We start from the raw sequence: 27,872 nt of genomic DNA on the forward strand, positions 1-27,872 counted from the left end.
GAAGCCATAAAATGTAATGATTGACAACAGAGGAAAGAAAATCGTTTTCAATCTACATCATTTCTTGGGGGCGATGACTCCACCAACCTCGTCAATGCTTTTTCTTACCCAGCGTTTAATTAAAACAGACACTCTCTATGCATAAAAACTACTAACCCAATTTAAAATCACAAACAAAAAGAGAAAACAAAATCCCCTTCTTTTTCGATCCGTGTTTACATCTTTGCTACCATGGTTAACTCTAACCTGCGTCGGGACATGGACGTCATGAAACTGTGAGTTATTGGAGATACCCTTTCTGTCCTGTTATACAGTGTTAACAGATTCAAATTTATATGTATCTTCCTTTCCTTTTTCCTTGTTTACAGAGATTTATGTATGCGGGTTTTTATTCTAGTGGTGTATTTGTCTTGGCCAGCATGATGAGCGGTTACAAAGTAGAGTTGGTGAATGATAGCCTGGCCGAGTTGTACGTGGAGCTCAAAGGACCTCCAAACAGTATTTGTCAAACTTTCTAAATTTTTCATGGAAATTACAATGTCTAGTTAATTGCTGGTTGATGAGTTAGAATTTCTTTGGTGGTTTATGTGTTCCACTGTTCTCTGTTAAACCCCTTTCATGTCAATTTAGACAGCTTCTAACTAGCCTGTGCAAATGTGGGGAGTGGGACGTTTTGAATGTTGGGCAAACTTTTCAAACACCCCACACCTTAAACAATGCCCACATTCTTAACCTGGGTGCCATTTATCTTAAAAATAATGGCCCGGTAATCCATGCAGTGCATTGGGCTTGTACGGCTATACCCTGCTTTCAATTTAATACCGTGAAAGCTACAATGTGAAAGGAACTTAAGCGTCTTGCCAGAAATCTTGGTTTGATGTTTGGGTGTACGTTTGCATTTGTAAGTTAAATGGGACAAATTCAAATCCTTTGGATGCACTTTATGTGAAACCTTGCATGGCATTAGACTTAACACTAACACATTCCTGAATATCCCTGATTTATTTGAGGATTTACATTTACAAGTGAAATGATAGAAATACAATTTGTTTGAAGTGGCATGTCAAATGCCACTACTGGTTAAAAGTTAAAACCTTCGTTTGAGACAGAGGATACAAACATAACATAATTGCTTCACCCACAACTTCAAATTGGTGCTTGGAATTGCATTACACTTAGAATGATGCAGGTTCAATTACATTAAGAAATGAAACTGCCATTGTCACTTAAAATATTTCTACAAGAATTGCTTTAGTTGACTTGAGTTTTCCACGGTCAATGTAGTATTGAAAAGATTGCTTTTAGAATCAATTATGTATGTTTTTGGATCCCACCCAGTGATGAAGTGGACAATGAAGGATTAGATTCCAGACATAACCTTAAAAAGAGGCAGGGGGAGGAAGTGACAGGACTGGAGAACAAGGGAGAGACATGAGGAATAGGGGTGAACAAAGTGAAGGAAACAAAAGTAAATGAATGAAAAATCTATAAGAAGAGAAGATTACATAAACCGAAAAAAATAACCATATGAGTAAACATGTTTAAGTTTATTTGAGTATGTAATATGTATATAAGATAATAAGTTCATATATAATTTCTTTTATTGTTATAGATTTTTTTAAGTTTATATATGCTTTCTATATTTTATAGATTTTTCATTCATCTACTTTATTTTCCTTATCTTTCTACACCCCCTCTTCCTCATGTCTGTTCCTCATTCTTTGGCATCCTATTAATTCCTCCCCCTTACATCTTTTTAAGGTTATGTTTGCAATTCAATCCTTCACTCTCCTCTTCTTGATGATGGATCATTGAGTGCGATAAAAAATGTTGATTAAAAAACATACAGTGTTGATTACAAAAGCAATCCTTTCAATAATAATTGCTTTATCTTTCAAAGGAATTTTCTTACATGGAATCAAATGCATTTTGATAAGATGTACTAGTATTCTTTTTTACACATAAATAGAGGAGCTTGGGGTCCTCCCCATTTCATTAATAAACCAAGTTTTCGACTTACATAAAAACAAGAATGGCATACAAAAACCAGATTCATAGTAATCTAGGCCACCTAAGATGGGATTTATACACAAAACCAGAGGAAACAATACTCTAGATCTTCTATTCTGTATATACATTTAACTAAGAAAACTCTTAACTGTTGACAGCTACAGAACCAACCATTATACTGTATGAGAGATAGAAAGCCAGAGAGACTCATTCACTACCCTCGATCACAATATGGCCACCTGAGACACACACACCCTCTCAACAAAGTGAACTAGGTTTGCATGATCAAAGAAGAATTTTACAGCTCTCTTTGCCCATAAAAAAACTTGCTTTGTCTGCATATATATGTTTCCACAGGCAGAATAGTCTTCTACTGCAGATCTTGTCAAGTGAACTCATGTAACGAAGTCACCTCAATAAAAGAGCCTTTAATCATAACTTTGCATGTTAGATTCATCAATAAGTGACGACAGTCATCTCAAATCAGGGCAATTGTTAAATGAATGATGACATATCAGTATTCCAGGAGGGGGCTGTACACAATCTATCAATATTAGAAGAATTCCACTTCTCTTGGAGATGCTTACATTTAGCCTTAGAGGAGTCCACCATAAGTGTTTCCACAGGATCCATTACATAGTTTGCCAAAAAAATCCACAACACCATTAGCTTCCTAAAAGCAATGGTTGAATGTGTATTCTTCCAGAGCATCAAGGAGAAGCCAAGCTTGATGAAGAATGTTTACAAGTTTCCAGTTCTGGGACTTTTTGTTTTGGATGGCATGAAAGATGAGCATTGAATTGCCTTCAATCTGAATGGTTTTTATGCTTCTTTGAATTTCCAATTGGAGAGCCAAGACCAACACTTGAGGCTCAACTTCATGGCTAAGTTTTTTGTAAGCCGCTTTAACCATCCTGTAGGAGTGTCTAATGACACATCCTGCCCCCAAAATGACTAGATTCCCCCATGAAGCACCATAAAAATTCAATTTAAGAGAGCCACTAGGCAGAGGAGAGAATGATTTCCTAGTGGTCAATCAACTGGCAAAAGCTTAAGCTGCAGCCAGTATTTTGGCATCTCTTGATCTCAATAAGATTTTTTTTTAACAGATTGTTGCTTGAATTTGACGTTGGACGCCACCAATTCTTCTATGGCAGTCTCACATTTAGCCATGCAAGAATCAAACCCCAAGGCCTTGCCTTGAAAAATTCTTTGGTTGCGTTCTTTCCAAATGTGATATATGATAAGAGATGGGCAGACTGCCAATAAGCATGACAAGACAGATTTAGAATGAAGAAAAAAACAAGTAGTGAACAACTTAAGTATCCATAAAAACCCTTTATCTAGGTGAGCACAAAGCCACATCCAGCACTTATGTGCAAAGGGGCAATGAATCATGAGATGATCCATGGCCTCTTCATCCTATAAACACATACCACCTCTTGCTGGTCCAACAAAGCCAATTTTATTCAGATATTCCCTTGTTAAATGTTCCCATTGATGGAAGTCCTGTTGTGACATTTTCACACATCACCCCATTGCAAATGGGGACCCCCTACTTTTTAGGCCCTCTTGGTCTTTTGGCTTTGTTTTTTGGGTCTTTTCGCAGCAGTCTCTTCAAGTCTCTCTGGTTTGCAAGTGTTGTGGGGTCAATTTGATTAAGACTGCAACTCGTTTGAGCAATTTTGGCCAAGTCTGGAGCTCGTTTTGTCCGTTTTAGGGTTTTGTCCTTCAACCTTGGATTTGAGACCTTTCCTTTAGGGTTTTGGAAAAGTTGAAGGTTGTATCGAAATCAGGACCCTTTAAGGAACTTACACATGAAATTTGAGAGAATTCTGAGCAACTTTCTATTTTTAGAAAGTTCCTACTTTTTAGGGATTTCACTACCTCTCGGGTTGGTCTAATTTTGCCAAAAATCAAACTTACTATTTTTAGAAGTTTCTATTTTTTAGTAATTTTCTATTTTTAGTAAGTGCTTTCCTAACCTATTTTGCCCTAATCTTAACCTTTTGAAACACTTACTATTTTGGGAAAGTCTATTTTGGTAGGCTCTTCACAGGCAAACACTGAAGACTAAACAATTATGAAGAATTGTCTAAATCCGGAAAGTGGGAATATTACAGTGGTATTAGAGTTGGTTTTCCTGCTAGCCTGTGAGTTTCAAAGTGGTCAGAGTTCTCCATGAATGATAGAAACGTTTGTTACTACAACAAAGAATAGAAGAGACATCGGTTTCAGATTCCTTCAGTGTCGGAAGAAGATACATTTTCAGAGGTATTGAGAAACAGAGGAAAAGAAGTAGATTTTGCAGATTCAGTAGATTTGATGGCAGATAAGGTTGCAGAACAGAATGAGGCACTTAACAAAAAGGCTGAGAGGCAATTCAATGCCATGATGGATATGATGTCTCAATTGCTGGCCAAACTTAACAAGAATATTGTTGGGACCCCTAATCAACCCAACAATGAACTGGAAGCCAGTACTTCTAATGCTCCTGTAGGAAATGGAAATGGGAGTAACAATGGGAGCAACAGTGGAGGTTCAACCCCAAGACCTCTGCAACTTGTCTTCCTTCCAAGAGAAGCACAGCAAGCTGAAATTGAGATACCTACAGCTGATGAAATAAGGAACAGCTATATGGAGTATGTTTCTCTCCTTGGAGAGATCCGAGATATCCTCACCCTGGATCAGTTCATGAATCAGAAAATGAAGCGAGGAAGGAGGAATGACAACAGGTTTTCTGCCCCAAGAGATTATCAACAAGCTCTTGGAAGGGCGACTCTAGCACATTTTGATGGAAGCACTAAGAGCACAGCTAGAGCGTGGGTACAGAAGTTGGACAATTATTTGTCCTTGAGGCCTATGCCTGGAGAAGATGCCATCAAGTTCGCTACTTTGCACTTGGATGGAGTGGCTCACAAATGGTGGTACCATGGGTTGGTCACCCTTGGTCATAACTTGATCACCACATATGCTGATTTCACCAACAAGCTCATTGAAAGGTTTGATACCAAGGACCTAGAGGTGAAATTTAGAGAACTTGCTCAACTCAAACAGCAAGGTTCTTTGTACACTTTCATAAATGAGTTTCAAAGTCTTTCAGTTATGGTTAGTAGCATCTCGGAGAAGAGGTTGGTGGTCCTATTAACTGAGGGACTTGAAGAACCATTGAAAGGTTGGGTAAAATCCTTTGACCCGCCCACCTTGGCTGATGCAATCAAAAAGGCTCGAAGCATGGAGTTGGCTGCCCCAAAGAACAAATTTCAGTCCAAGCCTTTCCGAAATGATAAGAAGAAGTTTACAAATCAAAAGAAGTTTCCTTCACGAATGGATGATGAGCTCCATCAAGAGCTCCGGAGGAAGAATCTTTGCTATTCTTGCAGGGAACCTTGGGCCCCAGGGCATAAGTGTCATGAGAAGGGCAATTTGTATCAAATGGAGTGCTATTCTGCAAATGGATCAGATTCTGAAATGTCAGAACAGCAGACTGAAATTGAGGACAACAAGTATGAAGAGGCTCTTGAAGGGCCTAAATTGAGTCAAAAGACAAAGGAGTGGTTGCTCAACTCTCGAGCATTCACAAGAATGAGTCCTTTAGAGTTCGAGGTGTGATAGGAGAGCATCGTGTCATTTCTCTCATTGACACAGGAGCGACTCATAACTTCATTGATGAGAGAATTGTTGCAACGAGGGGGCTAGTGGCAGAGGAAGTAGAAGGCTTCAAAGTCATGGTAGCTGATGGCTCCACTATATCTTGCAACCGGATGATTTCCAACATGTCTTTGAAGTTGGGAAATCATGAAATTAGAGATGTTTTTTTGTGGTTAACATTGGTGGGACTGATGATGCAGTCCTCGAGATTCAATGGCTGAAATCTCTTGGTGAGATCACATCAAATTTGCAAACCATGGAGCTGAAATTCATGTTTGATGGGAAGAAGGTGGTATTGAGAGGAATGTCAAATGGTGGACTTTGAGTTGTTTCATTGAAGAGGATGGAGAGGCTGATCTACCATAACCAAGTGGAGTGGGCAGCAAAGTGTTTGATAATGCCGTCAAATCCATTGGAAGACAAGGGCAGCTATTCTATAGATATTCAAGCATTGATCACAGACAGACGTAAGGTCATGGTTATGCCCTCCAAATCACTAGAAGAGAATCGGAGCTATCCCAAAGACATTCAGGCTTTGATAACCAAGAGAAGTAAGGTGTTTGAGAATCCACCTCCTGGTAGACCTCCTGAAAGAGGTGCATAACACATCATTGAGCTTGAAGAAGGAGCTAATCCGGTTATGAATACTCCTTATCGGCATCCCAAGAAGCAGAAGGATGAGAGTGAGAAAGAAATCCAGGAGCTGCTTGACATGGGTTACATACGGCCAAGCAAAAGCCCATTTGCTTCGGTTGTTGTCTTGGTGAAAAAAAAGGATGGGACCATGCACATGTCCATGGATTACCGAGCCCTGAATCAGAAAACTATAAAGAATCGGCATCCTATCCTGAGAATTGATGAGCTACATGGTGCAGTGTTCTTCTCAAAGATTGATCTCAAGTCGAGGTATCATCAAATTAGGATGAGAGCTTCAGATGTGGAGAAGACTGCTTTCAGATGCCACTTTGGGCATTTTGAGTTCCTACTCATGCCCTTTGGCTTGACTAATGCCCCTACCACATTCTAGTCATGCATGAACAAAATCTTCTAGAAACAATTAAGGAAGTTCGTGCTCATATTCTTTGATGACATACTCATATTCAACAAATCTTGAAACGAGCACTTACAACACTTGGATGAAGTGGTGAGCATACTAGAATCCGAGTCCCTGTTTGCAAAGGAGTCCAAATGTGAATTTGGAATGGAAGAATTGCTCTACCTTGGTCACATTATCAGTGCAGGAGGTGTGAAGGTAGATCTTGAAAAGATTAGAGCTATCATTGATTGGCCTCCTCCTGAGAATATAACACACTTAAAGGGATTATTGGGTCTTTGTGGTTTTTATCGTAGGTTTGTGAAGGGCTACTCTTAGTTGGCTGCCCCCCTCACAAATCTTACAAGGAAAGGAGTTTTTGAATGGTCAGAAAAGGCACGGACAGTATTTGATCAGTTTAAGGGGATCATGAGCTCTTGCCCTATTTTGGCTCTACCTAATTTCACCAAGCCTTTTGAACTGTAGTGTGATGCATCTGGAGAAGGTGTTGGTGCAGTCCTCATGCAAGACAAGCATCCTATAATCTTTGAAAGCAAGAAGTTGAGAAGGCCTGAAAGGCTATATTCGATATATGACAAGGAGATGTTTGCCATAGTGCATGCCCTTGCAAAGTTTAGGCAATATCTTGTGGAGAGTAAGTTCGTCGTTAAGACTGATCATAACAGTCTTAAACACTTCATGCATCAGAAAGACTTGAACGAAAGGCAGCAAAAGTGGGTGAGTAAGCTACAGGCTTACGACTTTGATATCGAGTATGTCAAAGGAAAGAATAACATTGTGGTTGATGCCTTGTTCAAAAGGCCCCATTTGAGCTCATTGTGCGAGCTTACTGTTGATTGGAGGGAGTTGTTGCTTGTTGATTATGCCAAAAATCAGTTTGCAACCAGCATCATAGAGGGTACTTTTCATGATGAAAAGTACAAATTGGTTAAGGGATTGTTTCTATACAAAGGAAGGATCTTCATTATGGCTGAATCTAAGCTGAACGAGAAGATTTTGAAGAATTTCTATGACATTCCCCTTGCTGGTCACCAAGGTTACTTCAAGACATACAGGCAGATCCGAGGTTTTCTTGGAAGGGACTAAAAAATGATGTTTTGAGGTACATCAAGGAGTGTCATACATGTCAGAGAAACAAAGATGAGCACACCCTACCAACTGGTTTGTTACAACCCTTGCCCATTCCCAGTAAAAAATGGGAAATCATATCCATGGACTTCATCACTGGGTTGCCACGAGCTCAAGGGAAGGATAGTATTTATGTGGTGGTGGATAGACTAACTAAGTTTGCTCACTTTTTCGCCATCACCAGCTCATTCACAGCAGCTTAGGTTGCTAAAGTGTTATTTCGAGAGGTGTTCAGGTTACATGGGTTACCAAAGAACATTGCGAGTGATAGGGACAGCAAGTTCCTAAGTTCTTTTTGGCAAGAGATTTTCAAATTATGTAAAACTGTGCTCACTCCAAGCACAAGTTATCACCCACAAAATGATGGGCAGACCGACATAGTGAATAAGTGGTTCGAAGGATACCTTAGAAACTATGTCTCGGAGCAGCAGAATACATGGGTGAGATGGCTTCACCTAGGAGAGTATTGCTACAACTCTTCCTATCACATGTCCATCCGGATGTCACCATTCATGGCACTATATGGTTATGAAGCTCCTAGCTTCGTTGACTTGATATTTGGTGATAGAAGAACCCCTCAGGCGAAGGATATTATGTGACAGAGTCTAGATATTTTGAGGACGTTGAGGGACAATCTCCAGCATGCGCAGAATCAACAAAAGTTGTATGCTGATTAGCAGCAAATTGAGCGCACCTTTGAGGTGGGCGACATTGTTTATTTGAGGCTCCAACCCTACAAGCAATTTACTCTCAAGAAGAATGGAGTTGAGAATTCTAAACCACGATTCTATGGGCCTTTAGAGTCAACAAGAGGATTGGAGAAGTGGCATATGAGTTGGAACTACCGGCGAGCAGTAGGATTCATAATGTATTTCATGTCTCGCCTTAAGAAGGCTCTTGGACATAATGTTGTTGCTTCGACAGAGTTACCTCTGCTTGATGAGGAGGGAGAGTTAGTTTTGATTCCTGAAGCTATCCTTGATTTTAGGGAGTGTTCTTTGAGGAGAAGGGTGATCAAGGAATACTTGATCAAGTGAAAAAATTTGCCAGCAGAGGATGCTACGTGGGAAAATGAAGAGATTTTATTGCATCTAGCCTTACAGTTGCTTGAGGACAAGAAATTTTGGGGAGGGCGGATTGTAATGTCCCCTTCTCAATGATGTGCTTTCAGTGGTCCATTGGCCTATTCCGGAGACCTGTAGGCTATGTGGAATGGAGAATTAGGGTTTCAAACATTGGTGAAGCAAGAACTTACTATTTTTAGTAAGTTAGGGTTTGGATGTTTGGATGATGTTGTCTTACTAAGCTTTCCAAGCTCTGTCTCTGGGTGCGAACATCATGCTTTTCGAAGGAGTAATTCATGACTTGCTATTTTTAGTAAGTGGCAGTATGGAGCATTTCTATTTGTGGCAGTGGATAGGTTCCTAATCCTGTAGCAGTTCTATGGTCTTCTTTACTCCACTTCATCCTAGTTTTGTTGATGATCAGTATGGAAGTCATAAGTGATTTAATTAAATATTATTTCCTTGTTCTAAGGTTTAATATTTAAATATTTGTATTTACTAATTAAATGTATTGAGGATGACTTAGGGAAAAATAATTATCTGATATCAATGTGTTATTTTCCTAAGTCAATGGTGTAATTTTTGGTGGCGATTGGGGATGATAAAACATCTCATGTTATATTATTTTATGTTGCAAAATTGTCACCAAAGGTAAAGTTCGAACTCTGCCTAGGAAGAAGGGAAGTGGGCACCATGTTGGGTGAAGACTTGAAATGAAATGAAAGGAGTTTGAGTTGAGTTTGGGCGCCATTTGCATCTGAATTTGGGGGAGCTTGAAGTTATAAATATAAGCCTTGGGCTCTCATTTTGGGCATCTTGAAAAATTGCATCGTTATGCTGTCGAATTGGCATATGAACTTGAAGCTTCAAAGTGTGGCTCCCTAGTATTACCAGTTTCGTACTTGAGATATAGTACCTAGCTGAGTGGTGTATTCTTGTGACATTTTCAGTGTGTATTTTCAGTATTTTGGAGTGGTGTGTTTTCTGGAGTTGTTGGTTTGTTGTGGTTGAAGCAAGTTTTCGATCATACCTCCCTGCCTGAGCGACAACTCATTCTAGGTACTGGCTCAAACCCTCTTTATGCTATTGGTGATATATCGTGTAAGTTTGCAGCCCCTTATTTGGAGTCTTAGATTTGTTTTTGCTAATCGAAATTTCTAGCTTAGGCGTGGTTCCTGGGAAGTGCATTGGGATGCACGCAGGGTGTTTACAGGGTGTTTAGTAGCTCTTTTTGGTGTGTTCTTAGTCCCTGCTTTTCTACTAATTGTTTGGGAGTGATTTGGGGTGAATTGAAGGAGATATGAGTGAGATGTGAATAATTTAGTGAGTTTATGTGTTGCTGGTTATGCATTTCCAGCCTACTGTTTTTTTGGTGTTGAGTTAGTTTGATGATAATTATCTCATGTGTTCAGCATTATACTTCTACTCTATCTTCCGTCTCTATTGTAAGGTTAAGTAGTAGTACTACTAACCGTTTCTGGATAGTATTCTCCATATCTCGCTGAAAAGTGGAAGACGCTGGCTTGCCGCCTATATCTAATATTTTGTAACTCAGTCATCCCGCTGCATAAGCGGTTCAGTGATATTGGTTGTAATGGTCCTCCCGCCGCATAAGCGGTCGAGTTGAGTTTGTTCAGTGTATTTAATCCTCCCGCTGAAATATTGCGGTAGAGTGATTTGTGTTTGAAGTATTGTTCTCTTGGCTGGTTTCCGCCAAGTTCCCTGCTTTCCCGCTGGATAAGCGGAGGGAGCTGGTTTGCCGCCAATTATTGTATTTCAGCAGTTCAGCAAATTATCTCTAATAATCCCCTGCTATCGTATGCTCTCACCCTCCCAGTCTAGTCTCTCGGTGATTAGAAAGTGTAGGGTTCCTTCCAGTTGTTTGGATTTCATTATTCTAACCCTAACGGGTGATTGGTGTGATTGTGATATTGCTTTGAAAAAAAAAAAATTTAAATAGTGGGAATATTATAAAGACATACAGGCAGGTAAGGGAACAGTTCACTTGGAAAGGGCTCAAGTCCGATGTTCTTCAGTATGTTAGAGAGTGTCATGTTTGTCAACAAAACAAGCAAGAACATACTTATCCAGCAGGACTTCTCCAACCACTTCCCATTCCTGATAGGAAGTGGGAATGTCTATCGATGGATTTCATTTTTGGATTGCCTAGAGTTCACGGCAGTGATTGTATTTATGTGGTTGTTGATCGTCTTACAAAGTTTGCTCACTTCTTTCCGATCTCAGCTACTCATTCAGTAGTACAGGTGGCAGATCTTTTCTTCTGAGAGGTTTTCAGACTTCATGGGTTGCTACAGACTATTGTCAATGACAGGGACATCAGATTCATGAGTAATTTTTGGCAGGAGTTGTTTAGACTCAGTGGTACTGAGCTCACCCCTAGTATGAGCTACCACCCACAGACTGATGGACAAACAGAGAATGTGAACAAATGGGTGGAAGGTTACATACGAAATTATATAGTCGGACAACAGCGGGCATGGGTGAAGTGGTTGCATCTTTGTGAATATTTTTATAATCATAGTTGGACTACTCGTGACTCAGCTCAACTCACCATCCCCCTAGGAAAAAAACTTGGGAAAAACTTGGCAACTTAAAAACACGCTTAAATTTAGTAAAAAATGCATTTTTTTTGGCAAACTTTAATGAGAAGATGCATCCAATGAGTCAATAAATGATAACACAAAAGAAACAAGTTGATTCTAGATATACTTAAATGCAAAGTGTCTACAAAATCACATCCTCATGAGGAATGTTGATGGCTGGAAGCTTGGAAGCAAAATAGTAAATAGTTTTTGTAAAACCAAAAGTAAATACATCATTACAAATTACAATTACAACTTCCTCTTCCCAGCTCTAGCAAAAACTAAGGGAGAGGTAGAACTAGAGGGTCTAGTCCTAGAAGTTTGCAGTGGGCGTGACTGTGCCTCCTCGCTCAGTATGGCCGGCTCATCCTCCATCTTGGATGGAGCTATGTCTCCACCTACTTGTGGCGCTGGCAATGACTCCTCATCCTCATCCTCTTCCTCAATGTCATCCAACATGAAACCAAATCCACCCCCCTCCTCCTCCATAGCCTGCCTCTCCAAATCAATGATGTCATCCTCGTAAAACAATGGAGGTCGCTCCTGTGATGTCCAATCATTGTAAGGATCAATATCATCCAAGTTAAGTGGACCACCTACTACTTCCTCTACCTTCCTTATGCACAATCGAAGATTATATTGCACAAAGACAAGGTCATTGAGGCGTTTTTGAGCTAACTTGCTCCTCTTCTTCGTGTCGATGGCTTCAAACAAGCTCTAATTGCACTCACAACTCGATGAATTACAAGGTTAACATAAGATTTTGAGGGCAATTTTTATTAGATTTGAGGTATTTCCACCCCAACTTTGCCACCAAGCATCTGCAAATTAAAATTAGGTTGAGAGTAGCACCCCTCATTAGGGTCTAAGGGTGAGAAAAAGAGCGGTAGAGAGATAGGTCTAGATCTTGGGGGAGAGAGGAGGGAGTGAGATGGAATGTGGTAGAGAGGGGGATAGAAAAAGAGTGATAGGGAGATAGATAGGTCTAAAATTCGAGGCAGATAAAGTGAGTGAGATAGAGAGAGCGACAGAATGTTGATAGGAGCATAATGATTACTGAAATTTGACTGTCTGAAAAATTAAAAGATCTTCTAAAACCTAGAATTTGCATTATAACTCCTAGAGATCTGAAACCACTCTCAAACATCCTGCCAATATATACATAAAACATAACTTAAAGTATAAGTCTTTTTCCTTTCTTATACTTGAATGTTATATTTCATGTATATATTCTGATGAAGAGAATGAAACTGACCTGAAAAAACAAAAAAATAGATATTTTTTTGACATGTTTGGGCCTCTTTTTTAGTCGAGTCGAGTTTTTGCAAAAAACTTGGTGATTACTCGGAGAGATTTTGTTGCGAGTTAAAGTGGTAAAAACTCGCAGAGCTCAAAAACTCGGCGAGTTTTTAAAACTCATTGAGTACTCTATGAGTGTTCCATCTATGGTTATAATACTACCTGCCACACGTCCATCCATTTGACACCATTCATGGCTTTGTATGGGTATGATACGCCCAACTTCTTGGATCTTTTGCTGAGTGACAGTAGAGTATCGAGTGCCAGGGATCTTCAAGAAAGTCAGGACATTATGAGATCATTGAAGGAAAATATACAGAAGGCACAAAATCAGCAAAAACAGTATGCCGATCAGAAGTGAGTTGAGCGATCATTTGACGTGGGTGACATAGTGTATTTGATGTTGCAGTCGTACAAGCAGTCCAAACTTAAGAAGAGTGGTGCAGAGAAGCTCAAGCCGTGCTATTATAGGCCATTCAGAATTGTCAAGCGAGTTGGAGAGGTGGCCTATTATCTTGAGCTGCCGGCAGATGCAAAGATGCATAATGTTTTTCATGTGTCACGTCTTAAAAAGGCAATAGGACATCATGTTAAACCTTCCACAGTGCTACCTCCACTTGATGAAGAGGGGAAATTGATATTAGTACCTAAGACCATCATTGATTTCAAGGAGCGCAGATTGAGGAGCAGAGTCATTAGGGAATATTTGGTGAAGTGGAAAGATTTGCCAGTTGAGGATGCTACTTGTGAGAGAGGATATTCTGCAGCATCCAGCATTGAGATTGCTTGAGGACAAGCAATTTCAGGGAAGGCGGACTGTAATGTCCTCTTCTCATTAGTCCACAGACATTCACGGGATTGGCCTATCACTTGACCCTCGTGGGCCAAGGAGATTGATTAGGGGGTCGGCTGGCAATGATTTGCGGCTTCACGTTTTGTGTCTACTTGACTTTACGGTGAAATAAGGAGATTACATGTATTGCGAGACATTTGCACTTAATTATAATGTAATAATATTTTTAAGTGCAATTAAATTAATTAATATGTGTAATAAAATAATAAAGTGTAACAATAGGATAAGAGAAGAATCTTTTAGAAGGAACCAATTGATTGGTTGTGAAAAGAATAAATAGAGGAGGTTGGTTCATTGTTCATCATTAGTTGTTTGGATATCTTCTCTTGTGTAGACTTGTGGAGCCAAGGGTTTCTGCAGATTAATCATTTGGGAACAAAAACTCCCTATGATTCGCATAACTGAGGAGGTGAAAGAACTTCCAAGGGGTTGCAGTTGAGAGTGGGAGATACTCAGTCTTCCATATTGTGCCTATCGAGTTATTTGTAATTTTCATGGCAGTTGGGATTCATGATGTTTTCAGATTATCACTTTGGTTGTCCCAAATGCATCAATTCCTATTGAAGTAAGAGGCCAATTTTATTTGTAGATCATTGGAAATGAAATTGGGTGAGAGCTGATCGATTTGCAGGTCTTAGATAAAAATCGACTTCTCCCTACATAGTCTCGATTTTCCTTTATCTCCCTTTTTGAGCATTGAAGTTCACTTTGGAAGACATCGCTAGCCTTAGAAGCATAAGGCAATTCTATTTGGGAGTGATTGAAGGGAGAAATAAGTAGAATGTTGCATCAATTTCAGATCTGAGACAATTTGAATCAGACTGTCAAGTTCCCATGATTTTGCTTACAGCTTTCCATATTGGCATTGAATCACATGAAGGAGGATAGCACCACATTTGAGGGGTAAAGGCGATCAAATTTGGAGAAGAGTTTGGAGGCTAGCAGCAGTCCATCAATTATTATCAGTCCATCTTCATTACAGCAGGGGCGACTTCTGAAGACAAGTTCGATTTGCAGATTGGAGGCTTCATAATCCATGATATTGCTTGCTTCTTCAAAAATCGAGTTAGGCGATCTTTTCCAGGTTTATTGTCAAACATTCTATGTACTTATTTCAGTTAGCTGTAATAATCATGGCTTTCATTAGTCTCTAGAACTTCTGAGTGATAAGTGGGTAGATTTTGGTCATAATATTGCTATTGTAAGAACTCATTTGATAATCATTTGAATAAGAAGGGAGGAATAAGGCAGCATTTTGATTATATGATTGTCTGAGGTTTCCTGCAAACTGTTTGGTGTAATGTCAGCTAGCTGTAGGAGCATGATTGTGTGTCTAATTTAAGTAAATCAGTTGTATATGCATTCTTGGCAATCATATTATCATTCGTAGTTGTTCTTTCATGAGAAATGTGTGGTTGATTAACCTCTACTCCAATCTGAAAAATTCTGAGACACCCTATCAGCATAACATGCAAACATAAACCACATAACATGCAGATTGGAAAGTCAGTTATCAGCAAATATCCCTCGTATTTTCAATCAATCCACTGCAGGGGATATTTCATCATTGATGATTTATTAGATGAATTGAATGGAGCTATTGTTTTTACCAAGTTAGATCTTAGATCGGGTTATCACCAAATTCTAATTAAGAAGACATTCCCAGGACAACATTTAGGACTCATGAGGGTCAGTATGAGTTTTAGGTCATGCCTTTTGGTCTTGCTAATGCACCATCTACATTTCAAAGTTTGATGAACTCCATCTTTAAGGATTTTTTGAGAAATTTTGTATTAGTGTTCTTTGATGATATATTAATTTATAGCAAGACAGGGAGGAACATTTACATCATGTTGATATAGCACTACAAGTTCTTTAAGATCACTAGTTATATGCTAAGCCTTCCAAGTGTGCTTTTGGTCTCAAGGAGGTGGAGTACTTGGGACACATAGTTTCACATGGAGTAAAGGCGGATCCTAACAAAATTAGGGATATTGTGGAATGGCATATTCCCAAAACCATTAAGAAATTAAGGGGTTGACTGGGAACTATAGAATATTTGTGCATAACTATGGTTGTATAGCAATACCACTCATAGCTCTATTGAAGAAGGATTCTTTTCAATGGAATGAGTTAGCTAATGCAGCATTGAGATATTGAAAGCTGCTATGTGTACTACTCTAGTTCTTGCTACTCTTGACTTTACAAAGGATTTTATTGTGAGATATGATGCTTTAGGTAATGGTATTGGAGCAGTTGTCATGCAGGAGGGTCAACCCATTGCTTTTGAGAGCTGTCAATTAAAGGTTAAAAATCAACTTAAGCTTATTTATGAAGAGATGTTAGCTATTCTTCATGCAGTCAAACAATGGAGGCCATACCTAATGGGAAGACACTTCAAAGTTGAGATGGATCATGATAGCTAAAATATTTTTGGAATAGAGATTATCTTTTGAAGAGTAACAAAAATGGGTCACTAAGATGTTGGGGTAGGACTTTGGGATCACATACAAGAAAGGAAAGGAAAATATTGTGGTGGATGCATTATCCAAGAAGGATGAAAAGGATGAAGCTCTATTGTGTGCCATTTCAATATTACAAGCAGATTGGGTAGTAGAAGCTAAAGAAGAATGGAAAAATGATGTTGCTACAAGTAATCTTATTCAACAATTACAGAGTGATCTGAGTAGTTTAGATTGATGGAAGGGAGATGCTTTGTGGTATAAAGAGCGATTATACCCATGCAAGAATTCTACTCTCAAACAAAAGATTTTCACAGAAGTTCATGAGTCTCCAATAGGTGGTCATTCAGGATTTTTGAAAACATATCGAGTTAAGCAAGACTTCTTTTGGGAAGGACTAAAAGGAAATGTTCAAAAATTTGTGGCTGAATGTTTGGTTTGTCAAAGAAATAAAGGGAAGATAGTTAAAATACCGGGTCTCTTGCAGCCCTTAGTTATTCCTAACCAGCATTAGGAAGAGGTCTCCATGGTTTTCATCATAGGTTTCCCAAGATCAAAAGGTTAGAATGTCATTATGGCACTGATGGATCAGCTCACTAAATATGCCCATTTTATTGCATTATCATATCCTTTTACAACAAGTACAGTGGAAAAAGCATTTTTTTAGAATATACAAAAGCTACATGGTACACCTAAGGTTTTTGTTAGTGACTGTAATCCTATCTTTACTAGTAACTTTTGGACAAATTTATTCTCATGTTTGGGAACTCAATTGGCTCATAGTTCTTTGTACCACCCTCAATCTGATGGGCAAACTGAGGTTGTTAATAAGTGTTTGGAAGGATATCTATGTTGTTTCACTTATGATAGCAATCACAATGGCTAGATTGGCTACTACTAGAAAAATGGTGGTATAACACTTCCTTCCATAGCTCATAAAAAACGTCTCCTTTTATGGCGCCATGTGGATATCAGCCTCCTTCCATCACATCATCATTGAGGGTATGTTGATGTGTATTTTGTACACAACCAAACACAGAATGAAATACCCAGAGGTATCTTATCCTCTCTTAAGTAAAGTTTCTGAATGCTGAAGATATCGCAAAAGGATCAATCGGAAGAGCTTCAAGGTTCTGTTATGTAGGATCTCTACTCGTGGATAAGCACCAGTGGTCGTTGTGTTTATTGTTTTACAAGGGGCCTTACGTACTTTCAAGGAAAGCTTGTTCGTGTGATTACTTTTTTAACGAGGAAACAGGATTCTCTTAGAACTAACTGATGTTTTAAAAAGATCAAAAGATAAAGGTTTTAAGGAGGCTATTCTTAAACTAATCCTAAGAATGACTCAGTGATGATTGGTCTTGATAGAACTCTACCAATTTTAGTATTGCCAAAAGATTACAACTCCACTAGAATTGGTGCGATCTTCTAAGGGGATTCAATGATTTTCAAATCACCAAGGGGATAGATACTATCAGTAAGATACATATCAATGCCTCCGACAATGATTGAACTTCTTTAAACAATCTCAATGTTTCCAGTTGACCACACAGGGCGTTCTTACAATCAATAAAGAGCTAGTAGTTTGGAATATGAGTCTTATCAAAGATCAAGCACAACATTCGTCCTTCAAACTTAAAACTTAAATGCTATCTCTACTAAGAGTGATTCAAGAAGAGAAGAAACCATGAAAATAGCCACAAGAATTGCAATAAAACACCATAACTTCAATATTTCATTGATCTCATAGCCAAATAAAACAACAATTGTTCAACTTTCTCTCTTCACTATTTATTTTTCTGCTGCTGACAATATTAAACTTATATATTCTAAATCTCTCTCTAACTCTCTCTGAAATGAAATGAGTGAGGGCTTATATAGCACTCTCAAATACAATGAACGGCCTAGATCAAAAGAAGATCAACGGCTGAGATTTTGACACCTAAACCCTAATTAGGGTTTGTTACAAAAAAGTCCCCATTTAGATAAACATTATCAATCCATAGCCAATAGGAATTGGCACAAATAACAAGGAGACAACCCAATAGGAATTAAGTTGCCACATCATTTTATAACAATTTTTCATCTAGAACCTTGTTCCCTTTCCTATGCTCTTTTCTAGCATATTCAATGAATCTGGACGTAATCTTCTCAATCTCAGCAATGGGAATCTCAGGAAGATTCTTCATTCGTTCTTCCAAGTGAAGGACTTGATCAAAAGCTGTGAGAAGGGTCGCCTCCCATCCAGGCTCAAGTTCTTTTGTCTTCTCAATCAGGAACATAGTAGCATTCATCTGATCTCGCTGCCTTTCTGTGACAATGCTCTCTTGCAGAAAATGCTCTTGATTTTGCCTTCCAACTCTTGGACATCCACATCTGTCTCGATCTCTATCCTTCTGTCAAAGATTGTACACAATACATCGAGCACCTTGTCTTGAATAGGGTGGATGGTGTCTTCGACTCGCTGCATCTGGTATTGATATCTTCGAAAAGAACTTCCTTCATCTGGAGCAAAGTTGACCACTGCAGAAGGCTATGGGCTTCTCCATCCATTATCTTCTCTTGTGCTAGAATCTGTCTCAATGTCCTTCTTATCACTTGCAAGACCGGGATGATAACGTCTTTAGTGTGAGTGAATGCATCCACAGTTATCATTAGATTATAGATGATCTCAAGGACTTGGATAGCTCGATGGATTGTCTTCATCATTCTTGTTGCAAATTCAATGGCTACCTTGTAAGATTCATCAATCCAAGAACTCATGAGTTGGACCAAGCTCTTTATCCTTTCTGCCTCATTTATTGATTCAAGAGGAAGTGCATGCAAAGGAGATATTGCCGGATCCTGTTGTCTCAAAGGTTGATTAAGATGGATAAAATAATTCCTCCAAGCACTGACCTCTCTTTCTAGCTTCTTATTCTTTTCCATTTCTTCTTTGAGTTTTTCATTAAGTGCTCTCACTGAATCAGTTGCTTCTTCCATATCCTGCTCGGAGGTAAGTGGACCAAGATCAATTGTCTCTAGATCATATTCTTCTGCTAGAATCTTGTCCTCATACTTGTCTACCACTGGTGTAGCTATATGTACCTTTCTGGATCCTGCTTCATCTCTAATTACTTTTGACATCTTTGTGGCCTTCCTCTTTTCGATCTCTTCATGAGAACTTCCTATGAGACTTTCCAAGTTGAACACTTGTTCTTCTTCTTCGACCACAACTACCCTTGTCAGCCTTTCCTTTAGCCAATCTGGAATGGAAGACTTCCTTTCCCTCACTTGTATTTCTTTAGGCAGAGGTCTATCTTCCCTGAAAGGAGATGTTGCTTCATCATCATTCTTTTCTTCTTGTTGTTCATTAGCACCAACCTAGAGAGATTGACTCGATGAATGCTGAGGTGTCTATCCTTTACCTTGTTTATCATTCTGCACCATGGGTTCCATAGACTTATCAATTTCATACACTATCTGTCTCTGATCTTCTCCTTGACTTGCTTCCTTCTCATGCCTAGAAGATGTACTCGATGGACGGTCAGGATTCACTTTTTGCTTCTTCTTGGAAGGTTCTCTCTTCTCAAGTCCTTCCTTTCTCTTTGATCCCTTGGAATGAGAAGCATTCTCACTCACACTTGCTTCTCCTTCCTTTGTTCTTGTTTCTAGGGTGAATGTCATAGATACATTTTGCTCTTTCAACTTTTGATGTTGTATGTCCACCCATCTGCGAGTGAAAGTTAAAATGGGATCCATTAATGCTCTTAAGTCTACAACTTCAGGCTCATTCCAATCTACCTTCACTTCTTTATCTTCCTTCTCATAGTAAGATTGGATATATCTACCACTGTCCTGGGCTTGATCGACTACTCTATAAATTTTACATTTTCTGATGAGATCCAAGGGTAATCTGGAATGCATCTTTCTTTTGACCTCTACATCATCCTGGACATTCATCCAGAAGTCCTCTACTTGAAACTCATGCTTGTACTTCTTCCCGACTGTCTCTTCCATGTGACCATGAGGGTCAAAATTCTCCCTTGAGGCAAAGGATGTGAACGAATATAGAGATAATTCCTTTTCTGCATCCTCCACAGCTTGAGAGTTACGGGCATACTTCAATTGAACTCCCTAGTAGAATAGGTATAGGGATTCCATTTCCATGCTTATGTCTTGATGCTCTAGCATAGGTTGCCAACTGTCTGGTCACTTCAAGTAATATTATCCTATCTGTAGGATACCTTGGCAACATATAGGGAGGTGAAGGGCATCCATGGACCCTGATATAGGTGAATTTTGGAAACTGAATGAACCATGCACCATGCTTCTTCACGAGTTCTTGTGCCTCTACAGACAATCGATGATGAATCCCTCCTTGCAATGTCCTGGTGATATACATCGTGAAGGTGTCATTGATTAGCTTGTAGTCCTTTCTTTCGCGGATGATGTAGTTGAACATAAGAATCACAAACTCTTATTTCTCTGGGTCCTCTTCCAACAAATCCTCTATGTGGTAGCCCTGCATACTCAAAACTCCTGACTAAGGAATATATAACATATGAACTCATGTGGAATGACTTGGTAGGGGCTAGCCTCCTCAATTGCACGTCCAGGTTATTACTAATGATTCTAGCCCAATTGAGCTTTCCTTTTCCTTGCACAATCACTTGTATGAAGAAGAAAATACATTTGTCGAAGAAGAAGGCTTGAGAGGCACCAGTAACCCGATTGAGCATGGTTATCAAGTCCTTGAATTCTTCCTAGAAATCAATTTTGTGCGGCGTATTGGGAATCTTGTTCAGGCAAGGTCTGCTTTTGAGCAACCAATTCTTGTTAATGAAGTCCAGACAAGAATCAGGATCATCCTCGTAGATAGACCTAGCTCCTTCCAGACTTTTGTAGATCATGTCTCTCTGCTTCGGGAGATGAAAAGCTTCACTTATAGCTTCCTCTGAAAGGTAGGCTAAGACAGTTCCATCCTCAGCTACAATCGTCCTTGAATGTGAATCATAGTGTCGGGCACATTCGATCATCAACTCGTGACACTTGACTGCAGGAGGGAAACTTGCGGCCTTGATGATGCCATTCTCAATTATCCTCTTCGCAACAGGTGACGGCTTGCCGATGTAAGGTGCTTCCCGAAACTTTTTCACATTGAAGTTTCCTAGATTGGTGTCTCCGATATTGCTCCACTTGGACACGATCTTGGTCTCCAAATCATCATTCTTCTAGTCCTCCTTGATGAGAGCCTGCCGGGTAGTGGATCCACTGGCTTTGGGGGTCGTCATTTGATACCTACACAAAAGGCTTAAATTTAGGTTTGAGCATAATACCTTAAGGTATGGGATTTAAGTCTTTTCAAGGAAATAGATAAATATTAATTTGAAAATAATGTAATAAATCCTTAGAATTATGAATTTTCAAATTAATATTAATTGTGAATTGAAATCAGATTGTGAAAGACTTAACCTTACAAAGGATTGATATGGAAAATTAAATCAAATCTTGAATAAGCTTTCAAAAATCCGATTATACATACCTTTTCCTTGATTTCTAGCTATCAACCTTGAAAAAGGATAAAGGAAAATGAGAATTTGCTGGATAAGAGGTCTTTGATCTGAATTTCAGACTCTTCCCTTGGATGAATTAACCTTCAATCAGCTTCCACCAAGGAGTTCGCCTTCAACCAGCCTTCAATTATTTTTCAAAATCTGGAAACTTGCCTTCAATCTGCTCAATTTCGCACCCCTAAATCTGCTGGAATTTGCACCTTCAGGTCTGCTCTCTAAATTTGCATAGGAGAAAATGAATAATTGATTAATGATTTCAAAACACACCTCTCCTTTATAGGGCGCTCACCTCAGTTTTTCACTAGGCCAACTTGGTAAATGCTTAAATAAATAAAATAAAAACCCCTCTACAAGCTGGCCAACTTGATTATAAAGAAAAAATAAGATGTCTTGAGTGCTAAAGTGGGGATTTATTTATTTTTAGGACAATTTCAAAGCCTAAAGGTTGGTTTTTTTTTATTTTAAGGCTTAGAAAAAAATAATTAATCAATTTATAAGTGCCTTAGCTCATGCGAATTTGTCTTAGTCCCCCAAATGAGATTTAATTAGCAAATTTAGTGAAAAGATATAGGTAAGCCTAGTGGATGCTAAAGTTTGGTCAAGGTTTGATGAAGGCACATTCTTCATAGGCACTAGAATGTTCAAAGTATGAGGAAGGTTTAAATTATTCCAAGGAGGCTTGTTTGAACTTCCAACCTAGGTTTATTTACTCCATCTACCATCACCTTCACAACCTTGATTTGGTCATCATGTCTTTGTGTAGCCCAAATAAGGTGAAGAATAGGCATCTCCAAGGATTTCGCCTTGGACCCTTTGGAAGGGTCAGGAGCGATTTTCTTGATTAGGCCTCAATTACCCCATTTTTTTATTCCAAAATCCTCCTGAAAGTGAGCATATGCTAGCTTTAGTTTAACAAAGCTTAGGGATCTATCCTTTTAGCTTCTCACATGGGTAAATTAGGTGATAATGAGAATTTCGCTCTGGACCCTTTGGAAGGGTTAGGAGCGAAATTCCTTCTTTAGGTCAAAAATCACCTTTGTTTAGTTGACAACCTTCTCTAAGGAAATCTCCAAGGTCCATTCACCTTGATCACTGGCTTGGCTCAATATTATCTTGGAGGAGAACATGACCTTTTGTGAATTTCGCTCTGGACCCTTTGGAAGGGTCCGGAGCGAAATTCACCTTTTAGGCTTAATTTTTAATCTCCTTCGCTTCAACTCATCTTGACTCTCTCATTTTGAATCCACTTATCAACTTGGCAACATTGGTTTGATCTTCACAAGGCCTAAAAAGGAAAATTCACTCAAAACCCTAACCAAGGACAGGACCTATCCAGAATTTTGCTCTAGACCCTTTGGAAGGGTCAGGAGCAAAATTCAAGTTTTAGCTCAAAATTTGCATTTTTGATGATCAAGAGTCCTTTCAAGGCAATCCAAATGGTTTCTCTCACCCTTGTCTAAGCCTGACTTCACTCAATTTTTTGAAAAAAAAAGGTGGTTTTTAGGGTTTTCGCTCTGGACCCTTTGGAAGGGTCAGGAGCAAAAATCTTGTTTTAGGCTTCTTCCTCCATCACTTCATCTTGAATCAACCTCAAAAGGAAAGAAAACACTTCTCCTCACTCATCCAAGCTATAAAAACCCAAGTTTGACTTGATTTTGCTAGGAAAATAAGTGATTTTAGGAATTTTGCTCTGGACCCTTTGGAAGGGTCAGGAGCGAATTTTTCATTCTTGACTTGATTTTTCATCTTCTCAATCTCATTCTTTTTTACAAGATAAATTTCACCATTTCTCATCCAAGGAACAAGGTTTTAAGCCTAAGCAAGGTCAAAAAACTAGGTTTGCAAGGAATTTCGCTCTAGAACCTTTGGAAGGGTCAGCAGCGAATTTTCCATTCTTGGTCAAAATCCTCACTTTTCAATGCCTTCAAACATTTCCAAAGGAAAAATATGTCCATTATTCCTTTCAACATGCCTTGCAAATCAAAATTTGGTCAAACAAGGAAGGGAATGAGGTCTAAGTAGATTTTCGCTCTAGACCCTTTGGAAGGGTCAGGAGCGAAAATCGTGATTTGGGCTTGATTGTTCATTTTTTTCACCTTCAATCTTCTCTGGGAGACAAACATAGATCATTCTCCTTTCATCTCCATCTTGGTCTTGACTTTGGCTAAGGGAAAATGAGTGTTTTGAAGAATTTCGCTCTGGACCCTTTGGAAGGGTCGGGAGCGAAATTCTAATTTTAGCTTAATTCCTTCACTTTTGGTGATCATAAGAAAATCAAAGCCATGCCTAAGGACTTCTTCGATCTTGATCCACACTTGGATAGACACAAAATTGAGAGGAAAAGATGGATTTTAGGAATTTCGCTTGGACCCTTTGGAAGGGTCAGGAGCGAAATTCTCATTTTGAGCTAATCTTCCACTTGCTTCCTCCTTTTCATGCCTTGGAAACACTTTGTTAGGCTTCCTTCCATCATGATCATGCAAATTTATCCTTTAGGTTGACATATAGCTCCAATTTTTGTAGAAAGTAAGGTTTTACCTGAATTTCGCTCTGGACCCTTTGGAAGGGTCAGGAGCGAAATTCTTCTTTGAGCTCAAGTCCTGGCTTTATTTTCACCTTTCTTCATTCAAACAAGTGTTTTTACCTTCATTCAAGCCTAGGAATGGGTTAGCTCATAGTTTGGGTCAAGGTGGAGTGTCTTGTAGAGGAATTCGCTCTAGACCCTTTGGAAGGGTCAGGAGCGAAATTCCTATTTTAGGCTAACTTCCATCATTTTATCGCTTCAAACCTTCTTCCTAAGGCAAAAATGCATTCCAGTCCCTGAATCACCTCGTGAGTCTCCCCTTGGCCACTGACTCTGCTTAATAGGCTCTGATCGGGAGGAAAACAAGAGTCTGACAAGAAAACCATCAATCCAGACCTACCCTGACCTGAGACCTACCACTTCTTTACTCATTCTATCCATCCTTATTCGTCTGAAAGGTAAAACACCTCTTGCGACAACCGTAGGGTTCAAGGTACACAATATCTGACTTCCCAAATCCAGACTACACTGAGCTTTGAAGGAAACCTTAATCAACCCAGCCCAGGCGACCACTCACTCACTCAAAACTTAGCAAGCAGAGAGAAAACCTAGCTAAGGGAAAAGCAAAACCTAAAAAAAAAGAGGGGGTCCCCATCCTAATGGGGCGATGTGTGAAATGGTCACAACAGGGTGTCACCAAGAGTTCAAGTTGTGGAGGACCACGTGCATCATCAACAGAAAGTACTTTTAGGACTCAAGGAGAATTTGGCCATGGCACAAAATCGAATCAAGCAGCAAGAAAATCAACATCATAGTGAAAGAAGCTTTGAAGAGGGGAATTGGGTGTTCTTGAGATTGCAAACTTACAAGAAAATATCATTGAAGCAATAGACAAAGAATAATAAGTTATTACCAAAATATTATGGCCCATACCAGATCATGCAAAAAATAGGTAGCGTTGCCTACAAGTTGGAATTGTCACCAACAACCAAGATACATCCAGTTTTTCATTTTTCTTGTTTAAAGTAATAGGGAATAACATTCTTACATGGACAATATTACCAAAGCTTGATGAATGAGGAGGAATCATATTGGAACCAAAGTTCATTCTCCAAATAAGTACAAAGAAGCTGAGAACTAGAACAATTAATGAATATCTCAGTCAATGGAAGAATCTATTAATTGGCGATGCCACTTGGGAAGATGAAGAGTTCATTTAGAAGAATCCACACTTGGTTAGCATTGAGGACAATGCTTATTTGAAGAGGGGGGCAATGCTACACCCTTAATCCTAGAGTATATATATGCTTATGAGTAGTCGGCTTGTGGCTACCGTAACTCCTAATTAAGTCATATCATTATTATTGCATTGCTATTTAATTAGTTAGGTTGGTCTTGGGCCTATATAGTCACATTTAGGTCGGCTTGGGTGGTATCCTAGGCACAAGTAGCGTATATATAGGAGGTACTGTGTCTTCTTTTATCATCATACTGTGAAGCGTGTTCTCATTAGAGTTATTTGGAGGTTCACCCCCTCGAAGTGGCTTTATTACTTTCAGCTATTATAAAGTATTTGCAGCATGTTTCATTTTCTTTTCTTCATTTGTGCAAGTTATTTCATTACACAAACATAGCCAATTATGCAATTTAAGAGGCCCGCAAATCTGGGCACCAACAAAAATTATGCTCAAGAAAGGGAAATGATAGATGCACGATGCCAGAATCTATAGGGGAATTTGAGCCAGATACATTTGGTCACCAACCGGATCTGATAACATAGACAATAAATGTAGTTGTTCTAAAACAGAACCCAGTAGTAGTGAATGCTATTAGTTATTTATCATACATGATTGTACTGGTGATACACATCATTTATAACTGAAAATGCAGGAAACTTGTCGGTTTCCGTGATAAACCCACAAATAGTTTAATTTGCTAGGTTATAAGCAGCCATGATCTGCTGTGTACTAAGTATGATAGAAAGGGCGTGGCTTATGTATTTTAAGTTTTGGCCTAATAAATCCCTTTTGGATCATTTCCTTTAACTAAATGTACTAAGAGAATTCCTGTGCCATCATATCAATTCTTAGAAATAAACCAAGTCCCTGGAATCAAATCAACAGTGAAATAAATCTCTCACCGGAAGATGTGGCATACCATGTACACCACCATCATACCCTTATCATAATTGTTGGTGCATACCATGAACTTGGTAAAATACGTTGTGTGGATGATAGCAAAGGCCTATTGAGGTAGTTCCATAGTCTGTTAGCTATTCTACTTCTAATTATATGTGTTTTCAGTGATGCTTTATAGCTGATTATTTTGGTTAATATAATTTAAAATTTTCAATGAGACACTATTATGAGAAGAATATTTGTTATTTCGTTAATGGATTTTATACGACCAACTCTTTCACTTATGAGTTTTGGATGATGCTGTACTGCAGGCCCTTATGATGGTGGAATCTGGCAGGTTCACATTGAAATACCAGAGGCATACCCATATAAATCCCCATCTGTAGGCTTTGCTAACAGGATTTACCATCCCAATGTTGATGAAATGTAAGGCTTCATTTATCCTGAATGCATGTGGCATTTTCTTAAGAGAACTGGATTATTTCTAATGTCTCTTATTTTAAATAAGGATGCATTGGTTTTTAGAGGACTTAATTATTTCTCTTAGCAGCAAAAATTTAACCATATTCAACATGTGTGTAATTAAGGTCTGGGTCAGTGTGCTTGGATGTAATCAACCAGGCTTGGAGTCCAATGTATGGTGAGAAGAAGTTGCTTTCTTTCTATTTTGTTCTTTTGAGATGATTAATGTTTGTTTACTGTGGATATTTAAGTTCAATATTTATTTATTATAGATTTTGCATGTTTGTGTTTGTTGTTGATTTATAAGTTATTTGAATGTGGTTTCTTTTATGCAGACTTGTCAAATGTATTCGAGTCTTTTCTTCCTCAGCTTCTATTATATCCAAATCCAACTGATCCCATGAATGAAGAGGCTGCTTCTCTATTGATGCATGATGAGGATTTTTATGAAAAGAAAGTCAAAGGTATTAGTTATCAGTTGCTTGTGTTTTCAATGCCCAATCAATTCCAGCTGTTCAATTCTACACATCATTTGTGTAACTCCTTTTCTGTTTTACATCCTTGTTGCTATCTTATACCAATATCTGATAGGATGGTGGAACCGGAAATCCTAATAGTCATGCACTTCAATATTTTCCACTGGTCTTGGTTTTAAAATGTATTAACAGATGCTTAATGATGGGATTCATATATAACTGGCAGTACTATTTACAACTCAGTTTGTCAATTTGTTTCGTTGTAGAGTACTGTGCAAAATATGCTAAAGCTGACAGGGCAGCAACACAAGAAGATGCCGGGAGCAGCAGCCATGATTTCAATGAAGATGAATATTCATCTTCTGAAGAGTGAATTATTGGCTGTAAGGTCCGTGAAATGTTTTTGTAGTAGTCTCTTGTATAAGAGTTGGTATACATGTTTCTAAAGCAGCAACTTGTAAAAATCAAAACCCTCAAATGGGAAAGAGGTTTTCAATCAGTCTTTCCTCGTAAGATTTTACCGGACTGTAATGCATACTTTAGTGTTGGGAACACTACATAGTACATTGATAATACATAAGATATTTGCTATC

At 38.8% G+C, this 27,872-nt stretch overlaps 1 protein-coding gene across 2 annotated transcripts; it reads left to right on the forward strand.

Moving 5' to 3' along the window:
- LOC131070684 (ubiquitin-conjugating enzyme E2 5) lies at positions 1 to 27,872 on the forward strand. 2 transcript variants are annotated; one of them, XM_058006278.2, is made up of 6 exons: positions 1 to 275; positions 419 to 498; positions 26,653 to 26,767; positions 26,929 to 26,981; positions 27,139 to 27,267; positions 27,546 to 27,872. In XM_058006278.2, the coding sequence occupies exons 1-6, from the start codon at positions 232 to 234 to the stop codon at positions 27,650 to 27,652; spliced, it is 528 nt and encodes a 175-aa protein (XP_057862261.1). In that variant the 5' UTR covers positions 1 to 231; the 3' UTR covers positions 27,653 to 27,872. The 2 variants fall into 2 exon arrangements, with proteins under 2 accessions (XP_057862261.1, XP_057862260.1); XM_058006277.2 differs by lacking the exon at positions 1 to 275 and having other exon boundaries at positions 322 to 498.

Source organism: Cryptomeria japonica, chromosome 11, assembly GCF_030272615.1.
Source record: "Cryptomeria japonica chromosome 11, Sugi_1.0, whole genome shotgun sequence".
NCBI classification, from domain to species: Eukaryota; Viridiplantae; Streptophyta; class Pinopsida; order Cupressales; family Cupressaceae; genus Cryptomeria; species Cryptomeria japonica.

Excerpts from the sequence above, each read along its gene's own strand:
- LOC131070684 (XM_058006277.2), top strand. The coding sequence starts at position 336 with ATGTATCTTCCTTTCCTTTTTCCTTGTTTACAGAGATTTATGTATGCG. Across the intron at positions 26,982-27,138 it reads GGCTTGGAGTCCAATGTATG|ACTTGTCAAATGTATTCGAG; the intron begins GTGAGAAGAAGT and ends TCTTTTATGCAG. Across the intron at positions 27,268-27,545 it reads TTATGAAAAGAAAGTCAAAG|AGTACTGTGCAAAATATGCT; the intron begins GTATTAGTTATC and ends GTTTCGTTGTAG.